Genomic DNA, 15013 nt, shown 5'->3' with positions numbered 1-15013 from the left:
GCATTGCTAAGTTAAGGGTAACTTTACAAGAACATAAGAAATTGGGGTAGGGAATAGGCCATTAGGCCCTTCGAACCTGCCCTGCCATTCAATAGGAACATGGCTAATCTATCTCAGCTCACCCTCCTGCAGCATCCGCACAGCCCCTAATTCACTGAGCAACCAAGCATCTATTAATCTCTGAGTTGGATACACTTAGTGACTGGTCCACATCTCTCTGTGGTAGAGAATTCCGAAGATTTCCAATCTTTGAGTGAAGAAATTTCTCCTAATTTCAGTCCGAAATGGCTGACCCCTTATTCTAAGAGCATGACGTTAACCAGGGATGTGCGCAGCTCACTTTGGTACATCCACTTTTTAATCCCCAGAGGAATACGTGCCAAAGTTTCAGCTCCCAGATAATGCAGGAAAGTGGGCACCACCCTGACTTTGCCGCCCAAACCCATTGTACTCACTTTCTGTGAAAGGCATGTTTACAGGGACAGATTCCGAGTTCATCCTTTGACTTGAATTCCTCCAAGCATACTGCACAAATCTGTCAGATAAACACACACACAGTCAGCAGGCAGTCCAATTAAGGCGCTTCGGACACTACAACAAAGACGATCGAGTAAAATAAACATCGAAAATTGAAGCAGGAGCATGGCATGGCAGTCCAAATCTCTGTACCAAGTAATCTTGATGCAGTGCAGCAAGTTTTGCCAGTTACGTCATGGGGGTGGGAATAATCAGACCAGGAACAAAATGCCATATACCCGGTTCCAGTTGTATGTTTTGGATTTAACGTAGTACAGGTTGAGCATCATTCATCCAAAATTCCAAAAACCACACAGACAGGGGGAGAAGGTGCAAACTCCACATGGTCACCCAAGGCCGGAATTGAACCTGGGTCCCCGGCGCTGTGAGGCAGCAGTGCTAACCACTGTGCCATCCCTTATTGTTGGCTGTATGGGTGTACTTTAGTATTGAAAATTGGACCTTGACTTTGAGGTATATGTTAGATTCTTAAAAGAGGAAACAATCAACGATTTCAAACGGGGTTGGTTCAGCACACTGGGCTAAATTGCTGGCTTTTAAAGCAGACCAAGGCAGGCCAGCAGCATGGTTCAATTCCCGTACCAGCCTCCCCGAACAGGCGCCGGAATGTGGCGACTAGGGGCTTTTCACAGTAGCTTCATTGAAGCCTACTCGTGACAATAAGCGATTTTCATTTTTCATTTGAAAAGGAAATTGGATGGGCACTTGAAGGAAATAAACGTGCAGGGGTGTGGGAACTGAGTGGTGGTGTGTGTCTAGATTGCTCTGCGGGGAGCTGGCATAGACTCGATAAGCCGAATCATCATAAAATTTGATTATCATAGAATTTACAGTGCAGAAGGAGGCCATTCGGCCCACCGAGTCTGCACCAGCTCTTGGAAAGAGCACCCTACCCAAGGTCAACACCTCCACCCTATCCCCATAACCCCACCCAACACTAAGGGCAATTTTGGACACTAAGGGCAATTTATCATGGCCAATCCATCTAACCTGCACATCTTTGTGACTGTGGGAGGAAACCGGAGCACCCGGAGGAAACCCACGCACACACGGGGGGGATGTGCAGACTCCGCACAGACAGTGACCCAAGCCGGAATCGAACCTGGGACCCTGGAGCTGTGAAGCGATTGTGCTATCCACAATGCTACCGTTCTGCCCCTTCATCTGTGTCATAAAGAACTATGAATCCAATATTTATAACATCTGATCAAGGGGCCAGCTAGCAGATGCACACTGTTCCTGTAGTAATTAATTCGAGGCTGACAGGGCTAACAATTGAAAAGCTCAAAAGTTAATCATTATACCCTCCTGGCACAAAATTGTAACCTTAAATATTCAAAAATACAAACAGAAATTAGTGTTATGATGGTGACCTAACGGCGCCATAGGTGGATTCAGATTTTGCTCAAGCTAGGTGCAATGCTTATCGTCTGGGAATAGCCACCAATGCCCATGGAAAAGATGTTGGCGGCATTTGTTGTCCCATAGAATCCCTACAGTGCAGAAACATCTTGAACCAAAAGATCCCTGCCTTCTTTCTCTCTCCTATCCTGCTCAGTCCTTGCCCCAGGAATCAAATCTAGCTGTCCCCCGTTAATCTCTTAATTTGTAGTCTTCCTCACCAACTCCCCCGGTTATCCAATTCAGTTTGCTCTAAGACATGCTGAATAACCTTCAGAATGTTACAGGAGGCAATCCAGATGTCCCTGAAACCTGTCCTCCCAGCCAGATGTGGAACTATACAGGTGATAGAATTTTCATTCTTGGCTTATTAAACAAATCATAGCAAATATTTCTTGAATGAAAACTAGAATTTTGTATTAGAATGTGTCACGTTAATGAACATCCCATCTGCCATCCTTCCATCTATGAAAGATGATGGGCATACAGCAACCAAATCCACTTGCTATGCACCTTCGTTGATGAATGAAGAGGTCAATCCTTGAGAGGCAGTTTCGCTACAAGTGCTCAGCACTCATTGCGGGCTGTTGCTTTTGGCATTGTCATCTGTTGCCAAGCCATTGGTCACTTTGGCGGTTCATGGCAGCCCACAGGAGGTGTTGCCATTTTCCCTCCCAGGTGTGATAATCGATATTCAGGGCCTTCACGTCACACTCACAAGCATCCTTGAAGCGGAGCGTTGGATGTGCCTGTCTGTCTCCAGATACCTTACCAGACAGAAATTCTCGAGTATGCGACCATCTTCCGCACGTGCTTGAGCCAATGAAGCCACCTCTGTTTGATGTGCGCGAACAAACCTACGAGCTCTGCCTTTGAGAGGACTGCCAGGCCATGTGCCATAGAGAGCGAAAATCAGCAAACTGAAAATCCCATAGGTTTCTGGTAACAATGGACAGATCTCTATTACAAATGAAGAGTGAAACCCATACCATCAAATTGTGGCGATTTACACTGGTACCAATCAAAGGATTGCAGAGGGGGAAATACATATACAATGATAGGAGATGGGGTTGTAACAGAATTGCCTGGGTGAGAGGGGAAAGACGATCTCCCTTTTACTCCCTCCAGTGGTGAGCTCTTTGCAGGGTAATAAGATATAGGCTCCTGGCTACAAGCATCCACTTGTCAAGTTCACTGCTTGAGCTGTGTTGGGGGCAGCATTCAGTTAAACTCAGACATCTGCTTAAATGCAAAGAGGAAGAAATGAGAATGGGGATTGGGGCTGCTTAATGACAAGCTTCCCACAGCAGTGGAAAATCTGGATTGAAAGTAGCACACAATGCATTTGGCTCTCAATCGAAGGGCTGATATCAAAAGCCTTTGATTCTCTCGGTTACCTGATTTCCCTTGAAGTGCCACTCGCAGCAAGGAGGTCACATGTCGGACTGGGTGGGATGCCATGCGGCAGGAGTTTGGCAACTATCAGCCCTGTAGCTACACAATGAGCTCCTGTTCTTTACTCAGGTCACATGGGAGATAAAAAGGTGTTTAAATCTCCAGCTTAAATCTCTTGTAAATGCTACATTAAAAAGGTTTCTCACAGGCAATCCAATCTCAGTTGGAGTATATTTTTGGAGTATATTCCGTCTGAAGAATTGACATTGATTAATACTTACGCTGGATCTGATAACCAGAGTGTGCACACATTTTGAGATGGGGATATTTAATCTACACATTTAGAACACATTTCCGAGCAACTTACCCAACTTCAAATATTAAACAGGCTGCAAAATTAACCCCTTCCCCTTTATCCCTCCAAGTTAGAGATTCTGGCACAGGGTTTTGCTACAGTGGCTGTATAATTCTAAGTCCCACCTCGAACACAGCCTTTACTATTTTCATGGGAGTAAGACAGGAGTTGGGCGGGGGTTCGTGCATGTGCAACTGGCCATCAAATTCATCAGCTGCCTTCACTGAAGTGGGATTTTGGGTGGCCAGGAGTGTGAAACTCAAAGTGTGCAAATTAGATCAGGTAAGAAGAGATCTGAACTTGGTGGATTTGCTTCGATAGACAGAATATCGCTTTGGAGAGGTAATCTACCCCTTTGGATATAGTCCCGAGACACTTTTGGGAGAGGGATGGCACCCTTTTTCAGAAATAAGGCACCCTTTGGGAGAGGTAAGGCACTCTTTGGGGTCATTGAAAATAAGCATAACTGTGCAAAAAGGTATATAAACGCATTGGAACTGCTGAAGCTGTCAAGGAACTGTCAAAAGATACTAAGTGATTGATATGGAGGGGCTGTGGGCAAAGACTGGTGGGCATGGATGGTGTGAGTTGGCACCAAGTTGACAAAGGGGCTATAAATGGTCATAAGTAACGTGGTTTGGGTTGGCTTTTGGGGTGAATGAGGGACCTTGGGTGGGTGGATAGAGCATTTATTTGCATAGAGGATAAGGGGATATGATGGTCTATTGAGTTTGGGTAGAGGCGCATGGGCTGGCATGGATGTGACATGGGGGTGAGGGATGGGTATGCAGCAATGAAGAGGGTACCTCCATATGTATTAATATAGCAGGAGGAAAATACATACAGGAAGGCACGTCAAGCCCTTGTGACCGGAGTTAAGCATGGCATGGCCATGGATCTGGTCCAGGTCATCGGTCTGAACTCTGAGCTAAAGAATGGCATAGACTGGTAGGGTTTAGAGATAATTCATCTCATTGCCATTGGCGGGTTCTTGCTGTCCACACAAAATTGACTGTCACACTGGTCTTCATAACAACAATCACAAGACTTTATAATGGTGCATTTCACGTGAAGTCTTTTGAAATGTTTTCAAAAAGTAAAATTAGGCACCAGGACAAGTCTTTCAGTGCCAGTAAGTAAGAGTCAAGGAAGACACTTTCAGTCCACCATCCACAATAGCATTCAACTGCCTCCTCGGTAACCTCCAATGTTGTAACCGGGAAACAATCACTGATACTAATCACTCTTTACAGGAAGAAGTGCTTCCTCCCAATTACGGATTTTATTAGTTTGCATATCCAACATACATCAAGAGATAGCCTCCCATTTCAACGGCAAACAGCTTAAATTTCTCTAACTTCTTCATACCTTTGACACCAAAGGTCTCAACCTTATGGCCCTTCACTATATCCTTTGAAGATATTCATCTTACTATTTCATTGCCAGAACTGAACCACCAGAGTTATAGCCAGTGACCTTCTGACTCAGAGATAATAATGCTATATCATTGAACCAAGGCTATTTGCTATTAGTGAATATTTTGGCATGAAATGAAAATGAAATGAAATGAAAATCGCTTATTGTCACAAGTAGGCTTCAAATGAAGTTACTGTGAAAAGCCCCTAGTCGCCACATTCCGACGCCTGTTCGGGGAGGCTGATATGGGAATCGAACTGTGCTGCTGGCCTGCCTTGGTCTGCTTTCAAAGCCAGTGATTTAGCCCTGTGCTAAACAGCATGAGAATCAAGCTTTAGGTTCAAGCAAACTATAAATTTTACTATAAGCCCATATCCCTGCACCATGTGTCTTTTTGGTCAGGGGACCATAGTTAAGAATGGTCATGGAATACATTTACAACAGGTAACCCCTCATCCTCCTGACTTTCCCTTTGCTCTTACAATCTTCCAGCTTCTCAATGTCAAGTTTGCCATCTACCAAGTGTCAATGTCTTTATTCATCGGGCTGGGGGTGAGTTGGTAGATGAGGAGGAGAATGGGGTGGGATGCATAAAATAAAGCATAATGCAACGGGCAAATTTTCTAGTGCCTAACCATTCACTGCCACCACAAACTTACCCGCAGCGGGTGAGGAGGTGGGTGGCCCACCCACCTGTGTGCAATTGAGGCCCTTAAGCGGCCAATTAGAGTTCACTTAAAGGCCTCTTTCATCCCTGCCTGGTATTTAACCCTTGGAGGTATGGAAGCCAGCAACAAATGAGAAGCCCAGCATCTTTCAATTCATGGGACTGGTGCAGGGGTTGTTGGGGGGGGGGGGGGGGGGGGGCATTGGAGTCCTCCTTTTCCCAAAATATTCCACCTATCGTGCTAATCCCTCCCCATGCCCCCACCTGTCCACACTAGCCCTCCTACCACTCACTGGGGCCTAGCAGCCTGGGCCTGGCGATTTGCCTGCCCACTTACCTTTGTACCTGTGCTCCACTGACGATTGCCATCAGGGACTAGATGCATTCTCAGCAGGGGCCAGTGCTCCCGGTGGTGTTACCAGGAGCAAAGAGCTGCCAGCTATTTGACTGACAGGCTGTTAAATGGATGTGGGGTAAGGCAAACAACGGGCAAGAGCTTCTTGTCCCTGACATTTATGTCAGGATGGTGGGGAGAGAGGAGGGGAAGGGGCAGGCAGTATTTGGGGAGGGGGGGCGGGGGGGGGCGAGGGGTGGTGTTGGGTGGGTGCAGAGTGGACAGGGATCTGGCTCAGGTTAACCCCCAGCCATACTGTTTCTTTCCTGTTCTTTCGGTCCACTGGTGATTTCTCTGCCCTTGACCCTTCGCTGCTTCTCAGCAAAATTGTGCCAGATCTTGGATCAAATTACACGTAAACAACATGATCACAGCAGGCAAACAAACATTTATGCTGAGATGACTCGAGAGCTGGAAAGGTTATACAAGGAGTGTCGGGGCAGCACATTCAAACACCAACCACAGTCCCCAGGCACCTTTGAAAATTTTATTTTAGCCCGGACAGTTCATCCAGCCCTGGATCGAGGTTGCAGCTAACACATAAAAGATGCCTGACCACTAGACCCCCCCCACAAATCGTAAAAGCATACGGGCCACGTAAAATCAAATTAAATTGGCCTCAAAATTGCCTAAATTTTCTGCACGGTTCCGACTCTTGCGCGAGCCCGCAGACCAAAATATTGTGCCAGTGCACGATGACATCAGGATGCACGCCCAACGCCATTTTGCGTGATTTGAGCTTGAGGGTCAAGGACACGCCTGCTCGAGCAACATAAAATTGTGGCCTTTATGTCCTCTTCACAATTTACGTTTCTACTTACCTTTACATCAGCAAATTTAACAAACGTACATTCAGCCCCTTCACTCATGACTGTGTGGTACCATTTAACTCCAACTCAATCTATAAGTTTACAGATGATACGACTGTGGTGGGCCGCATCTTAAACAACGACGAATCAGACTACAGGAGGGAGATAAATCACTTGGTTGCATGGTGTACCGTAAAAAACCTCTCTCTAAATGTTGGAAAGACCACGGAATTGATCATCGACTTCAGGAAGCGCAGTACGACACACACTCCCGTCTGCATCAATGGCTCCGAAGTGGAGATGGTTGATAACTTTAAATTCCCAGGGATTACCATTATCAACAGTCTGTCCTGGTCCACTCACGTTGATGCAACAGACAAGAAAGTCCAACAACACCTCTACTTCCTGCGGAAGCGAAAGAAATTTGGCACTTCTGCATCGAGACTCTCACAAAATTCTACAGATGTGCGATAGAGAGCATCCTATCCGGCTGCATCACAGGTTGGTATGGCAACTGCTCGGTCCAAGATCGCAAGAAACTGCAGACTGTGGTGAACTCAGCCCAATGCATCACACAAACCTGCCACCCCCATATTGATTCCGTATACACCTCCCGCTGCCTCAGGAAGGCAGACAGCATTATCAGAGACCCCTCCCACCCAGGAATTGCCTTCTTCCAGAACCTTCCATCAGGCAGAAGGTACAGAAGTCTGAAGACCCGCACAGCCAGACGTAGGAACAGCTTCTTCCCCACAGCTACAAGACTCCTCAACGACTCCCCCTCTGACTGATTTGCTCCCTGTATGAACACTATTCACGACGCCCGATGCTGCTCTTGCTCATGTATTTGCTTTGTTTGGCCCCTTGTTCCACACAATAACCAATTACTGTTTTGTCGATGTACCATTTGTCAATGTTCCCTTGTTGATTATTCTTGTGTCTACTATGTACATTCCTCGGCTGCAGAAAAATACTTTTCACTGCACTGCGGTACATGTGGCAATAAATCAAATCAAATCAAGTCATTGGTATGACCAGCACTGATCCTTGTGACACTCCACTCAAAACATCTGGAAAGCTGAAAATGACCTATTCATCCCTACTCTCTATTTCCTGTTCATAGAATCATAGTATTTACAGTAAAGGAGGCCAATTGACCCATCACGTCTGCACCGGCTCTTGGAAAGAGCACCCTACCCAAGCCCACACCTCCACCCTATCCCGATAACCCAGCAACCCCATCCAACACTAAGGGCAATTTTGGACACTAAGGGCAATTTATCATGGCCAATCCACCTAACCTGCACATCTTTGGACTGTGAGAGGAAATCCGAGCACCTAGAGGATATCCACACACGGGGAGAACGCTATCATTCGATCCATGCTGGTACGTTATCCCTTGACAGGGTAGAGCCTGAGAGAATGTTACACCCTTGTGTGGGAATCTAGAATGAGGGGTACAGTTTCAAAGTAAGAGGTTTCCTATTGAAGACGGAGATAAGGAGGAATTTCTGCTCTGAAGGTTATCAATCTTTGAAATTCTCGAATTCACTGCCACAGAGAACAATGAAATCTGGGTCATTGAACATACTCAAGACTGAGTTGGGACAGATTTTGGATCTAGAAGGAGGGAGGGGTATATGTAGGGGTTTGGGGGAGGGGGGGGGGTGAGGAAGTGTGGTGAGATGCAGTGCGGTGCAGCAGGAAAGTGGAGTTAAGGCCATAATCATATCCACCATGACCGTACTTTGCGATGCTTCTAAAATGACATTCTCGGCAGTGCAGTCCTGGAGGGGTGCTTTTCTGCTCCTTTCTCAGGTGTCTTTTTCTGCATAGTGTTAACTTAACATGACCTTTCATGCAGATAGCATGTTTAAACAAGCTAAATAAACTGTTAAGCTAGTTACACCTAAATTAATCCTACAGTGCTGACTGAAAAATGCCATTGCATAAAATGCAAAACGAGGAGATGAAACATCAGGAAAGGGGGATAGGCAGTTGGAATCTTAATCCCACTGGATACAGTATACCGTGGGAAGCATGGTAGCACAGTGGGCAGCACAATTGCTTCACAACTCCAGGGTCCCAGGTTCGATTCCTGGCTTGGGTCACTGTCTGTGTGGAGTCTACATGCTCTCCCAGTGTCTGTGTGGGTTTCCTCCGGGTGCTCTGCTTTCCTCCCACAAGTCCCAAAAGACGTGCTGTTGGGTGAATTGGACATTCCGAATTCTCCCTCTGTGTACCCGACAGGCGCCGGAATGTGGCGACGAGGGGATTTTCACAGTAACTTCATTGTAGTGGTAATGTAAGCCTACTTGTCACAATAAAGATTATTATTATTATAGGAGAGGGCTTTAGGGAAACCTGCGCTGTGAAATACCCAAATTGGAATAATTTAAAGCGAACATTGGGAAGCTGATGGGATCAGGTTAAAAACTGCTTTTAACAGATTTAGCAGGAAAGATGAGTAGGCCTTCGGCCTCCTGGCACACTTTGCCTCCAGAGAATGAACTTCTCCTGAGAATTTTCCTGAGCTGGCCTGTGCTTAAAATTGTACCCCACATTCCTTTATGGGTTAGTCTGCTCACTATCTCTTCTTTTGAAGTACGAACATAAGAACTAGGAGCAGCAGTAGGCCATCTGGCCCCTTGAGCCTGCTCCGCCGTTCAATGAGATCATGGCTGATCTTATTTGGACTCAGCTCCACTTTCCGGTCCGAACACCATAAACTATCTATCTTTATCTTAAAAACATTTAATGAAGGAGCCTCAAATGCTTCACTGGGCAAGGACTTCCATAGATTCACAACCCTTTGGGTGACCAAGTCCTACCTGTGATCCATTTCCTCGGGATTGTCACACATTCAGTCGGAAAGGGCCAAATGGATGAATGGATTGTTGAGCATCACAAGAGGTTAAGTTAGGCGTTCAAGATGGTGTCCAAAAGGACTGAGGAAGTGGCTCTGCAAAGAAAATCACTGCACAATTGCAAGCTGACAAGATAGACCTTCTGATCAGTGCAAGAGTATTCCTCTGGAACAAAAATATCAGGGGTCGGAATCGAATACAGGATATTTGGGATCGTGAACGCTGGGGGTTGTAGAACCTGTATGCAGAGGGTAACCTCAGAAAACAATTCACGGGCAGCATGGCGGCGCAGTGGTTAGCACTTCTGCCTCACAGCGCCGAGGTCCCAGGTTCGATCCCGGCTCTGGGTCACTATCCGTGTGCAGTTTGCACATTCTCCCCGTGTTTGCGTGGGTTTCGCCCCCACAACCCAAAGATGTGCAGGCTAGGTGGATTGGCCACGCTAAATGCCCCTTAATTGGAAAAAATGAATTGGGTACTCTAAATTTATTTAAAAAAAGAAAACAATTCACAGAGGGAAGATTCTCGAGGCCAGAATTCTGGCAGATGAAGACGGGGCAAGCAAAGGCACCTGAAGTGTTGGCGGGCAGTGACTTGAGCGAGGGAGACTCGGATAGCAATGAGGAACCCAGACATAGCCTGTATGTTGTGAAACCAGGGAATATATCTTGGATGAGGAGTCCTACTCCGGTGCTGGAAAGGATGATCAGCTGTGAAAGTACAGCTGAAGCAGCAAGTGTTGCCGAGCACGTGCACCCAGGCAACAGGCCCGACCTGGATCCCCACATGCTGATCCATTCCAAGCCTGGACTTCTTTGATAGAGCCAGCATGGATGAGGGGCTGAGGATGTACTCTCATAAGAACATAAGAACTAGGAGCAGGAGTAGGCCATCTGGCCCCTCGTGCCTGCTCCGCCGTTCAATGAGATCATGGCTAATCTTTTGTGGACTCAGCTCCACTTTCCGGCTGATTATTCTACAAAAAACCATCTATCTTTACCATAAAAACATTTAATGAAGGAGCCTCAACTGCTTCACTGGGCAAGGAAATCCATAGATTCACAACCCTTTGGGTGAAGAAGTTCCTCCTAAACTCAGTCCTAAATCTACTTCCCCTTATTTTGAGGCTATGTCCTCTAGTTCTGCTTTCATCCGCCAGTGGAAACAACCTGCCCGCATCTATCCTATCTATTCCCTTCATAATTTTAAATGTTTCTATAAGATCCCCCCTCATCCTTCTAAATTCCAACGAGTACAGTCCCAGTCTACTCAACCTCTCCTCGTAATCCAACCCCTTCAGCTCTGGGATTAACCTAGTGAATCTCCTCTGCACACCCTCCAGTGCCAGTATGTCCTTTCTCAAGTAAGGAGACCAAAACTGAACACAATACTCCAGGTGTGGCCTCACTAACACCTTATACAATTGCAACATAACCTCCCTAGTCTTAAACTCCATCACTCTAGCAATGAAGGACAAAATTCCATTTGCCTTCTTAATCACCCGTTGCACCTGTAAACCAACTTTCTGTGACTCATACACTAGCACACCCAGGTCTCTCTGCACAGCAGCATGCTTTAATATTTTATCGTTTAAATAATAATCCCGTTTGCTGTTATTCCTACCAAAATGGATAACCTCACATTTGTCAACATTGTATTCCATCTGCCAGACCCTAGCCCATTCACTTAATTTAGAATTTAGAACAGTACAGCACAGAACAGGCCCTTCAGCCCTCGATGTTGTGCCGAGCAATGATCACCCTACTCAAACTCACGTATCTACCCTATACCCGTAACTCAACAACTCCCCCTTAACCTTACTTTTTAGGACACTACGGGCAATTTAGCATGGCCAATCCACCTAACCCCGCACATCTTTGGACTGTGGGAGGAAACCGGAGCACCCGGAGGAAACCCACGCACACACGGGGAGGACGTGCAGACTCCGCACAGGCAGTGACCCAGCCGGGAACAGAACCTGGGACCTGGAGCTGTGAAGCATTGATGCTAACCACTATGCTACCATGCTGCCCAATCTTAACCTATCCAAATCCCTCTGCAGACTTCCAGTATCCTCTGCACTTTTCGCTTTACCACTCATCTTAGTGTCATCTGCAAACTTGGACACATTGCCCTTGGTCCCCAACTCCAAATCATCTATGTAAATTGTGCACAATTGTGGGCCCAACACGGATCCCTGAGGGACACCACTAGCTACTGATTGCCAACCAGAGAAACACCCATTAATCCCCACTCTTTGCTTTCTATTAATTAACCAATCCTCTATCCATGCTACTACTTTACCCTTAATACCATGTATCTTTATCTTATGCAGCAATCTTTTGTGTGGCACCTTGTCAAAGGCTTTCTGGAAATCCAGATATACCACATCCATTGGCTCCCCGTTATCTACTGCACTGGTAATGTCCTCAAAAAATTCCACTAAATTAGTTAGGCACGACCTGCCCTTTATGAACCCATGCTGCGTCTGCCCAATGGGACAATTTCTATCCAGGTGCCTCGCTATTTCTTCCTTGATGATAGATTCCAGCATCTTCCCTACTACCGAAGTTAAGCTCACTGGCCTATAATTTCCTGCTCTCTGCCTACCTCCTTTTTTAAACAGTGGTGTCACGTTTGCTAATTTCCAATCCACCGGGACCACCCCAGAGTCTAGTGAATTTTGGTAAATCATCACTAGTGCATCTGCAATTTCCCTAGCCATCTCTTTTAGCACTCTAGGATGCATTCCATCAGGGCCAGGAGATTTGTCTACCTTTAGCCCCATTAGCTTGCCCATCACTACCTCCTTAGTGATAACAATCCTCTCAAGGTCCTCACCTGTCATAGCCTCATTTCTATCAGTCACTGGCATGTTATTTGTGTCTTCCACTGTGAAGACCGACCCAAAAAACCTGTTCAGTTCCTCTTTTTAAAAATTAAGCAGAGGACTCTCGATCGTATGCTGGATATCATCCCCACCCATACCATTTGCACCGATCGGTGCTGCAGGAAGAAAGTGCTTCCACCGGTGTGGATTTGAAAGTGTTGGCTATCATAGCTCAATTGAACCTGCTGATCACGCCATTTCTTAGCAAACAGCCACCATGTGATGTACAGTTGCTGGGATGACAAGTCTCAAGCAGGCAAGTGTGTGGTGGGAGAGGTTAGCGAGCCCTTGGCGTCCTGACTTTGGAGAGGGGCCGGAGACCCACCCTGCCAACTGCGTGGGCATTTACTGCGGGGCACTAGTAATTTGACCTGGGACGATGCCAGGCGGGCATTCAGTTGACTTGGGAGGCTCCCCAAGGAACAGCAGTCGAAGTCCTGAAGAAGCTGGAGGATGGAGCCATACTCCGGAGAGCAGGTGGAGGCAGGCTGGAACCAGAAGGTTCCAGAAGGAGAAGTCAGCCCCAGAAGCCTCGTGGCGAGACACGCCGAATAGGACCACAGCCAGGAAGCCAGGCAGCAGGATAAGCCTGAACAATCCTGGTAACCGCTGCATAGAGGAGCCGAGGCCATGACTAGCACAGAGAACTGGAGCATCAACATGAATATTCACTGTAAAAAGTTGTTTCCTTTGACAGATTGCACAGGGTTGATGCTGGTGGAATAAAGGAACCATGTCGATCACATCAATGGCATGTGTTGTGATGCAATTTACTATGATTGCAATAATCATGAATTTAAAGTTGTATAATGTGATGAACTGTGATGTTAAATATCTGCAAGCTTTGAGAGGTTAAAAATGGAAAGGTGTTTTTTGGGTACAGTGTATTATTTCCTGCAAGGTGCAGTCTTGTTTTTGAGGGTGGTTGTCAGAAGGACCCCGGTGAAAGCGGACATTGTACATTGCAATTTAAGGATTGAAGGGGCCCTGGTCCCATAGAAACAACAGAGAGCATGGTGGGCTGCTCGGCTGCCCTATGCAGAAAAACTCTAGTCATAAGACAACACTGAAACTTCAAAGCAAATCGGTGCCAATGCCACAGACAAGAACAATGGTCCAAACGATTACCAGAAGGAACTGTGCCAACAAAGACGAAAAGGCTGTGGAGAAGTCATGCCTTTGAGTCAAAACCACTCGAATGACTACAAGAAAAAATGAATCAATCTCTCTGTTGTTAAAAGGGTGAGGTATCGGGCACAGACAGAACCAAGATCAACTGGAGAAGTAGTGACAAGGGGAATGTCTGGAAACAATGGGGATGAAAGAACACATGAGGCCAGCTGCCAATGCTGAGGATCTGATCAACCCCAGGTCTTGAGTACCACTCTCCAAGTTAGGGCTGGAACGCTGTCATTCATTCCTTGTCTACCCAGGGTCAATGAAGTTAATCTCGCATTGACAAAGTAACATACGCTTATCTCTTTCCAGAATCCACTGTTCCCATGGGCTGAATTTATGAGAAAGAGTGGATGGCAGTAAATCTTTATCCTACAATAAATGTCAGTGGAGAGCAACACTGAGGGTAGGTAGGGAGGGCAGGGGAAATGGGAGGAGGAGGAGGGGGGGGCAGTGTGGCAGACATGCAGAGTATAAAATTGGTGCCCCACGCCAACAGATTAAGTTACAATTATCCCTGTATGTGGTAGCAGTAAAGCCAAGAAACAGAGCAATAGTCCAATACACACGCAAAGTACGATGTACAAGCCTGTTTAAACCTGTTTAACAATTCAGGTTTGGCACTTGGCTCCTGAGAAGGGCAATTTAATTGGTAATCTGGGATCAGGAAAGACTGAAAATACATCCACAGGAGATAAAGCAGTGGTGCAGTGGCATTGTCACTGGACTAGCAAACCAGAGAGTCAGAGTAATGCTCTGGGGACTGAAGGATCTTAGGACCTGGCTTCGACAGGGGCCCAGGTTCAAATCCCGCCATTGCAGATGGTGAAATTTGAATTTAATAAAAATCTGGAATTAAAACTCTAATGATGACCATGAAACCACTGTCGATTGTTGGAAAAATCCATCTATTCCACTAATGTCCTGTAGTGAAGGAAATCTGCCGTTCTTACATCTGGCCTACATGTGACTCCGGACCCACAGCAATATGGTTGACTCTTAACTGCCCCCTCAAGGGCAATTAGGGATGGGCAATAAATGGAGGCACAACTTGCAGCACCCACGTCCCATGAACAAATAAAAACTTTTAATGAGGAAATAAAGAT

At 46.4% G+C, this 15013-nt stretch overlaps 1 protein-coding gene across 1 annotated transcript in view; it reads right to left on the bottom strand.

Annotated features, from left to right (window-relative positions):
• Positions 1-15013, bottom strand: part of rnf24 (ring finger protein 24) — an 87573-nt gene that overhangs the window by 3522 nt on the left and 69038 nt on the right. Inside the window, 1 exon segment of the mRNA XM_038793243.1 lies at positions 456-535. Coding sequence (XP_038649171.1) covers positions 456-535 — 80 coding nt within the window.

The sequence above is a fragment of the Scyliorhinus canicula genome, chromosome 3, assembly GCF_902713615.1.
Source record: "Scyliorhinus canicula chromosome 3, sScyCan1.1, whole genome shotgun sequence".
Classification (NCBI taxonomy): Eukaryota; Metazoa; Chordata; class Chondrichthyes; order Carcharhiniformes; family Scyliorhinidae; genus Scyliorhinus; species Scyliorhinus canicula.
Note: the sequence above shows the minus strand (reverse complement) of the source record. Positions and strands in the feature narration are given on the sequence as shown.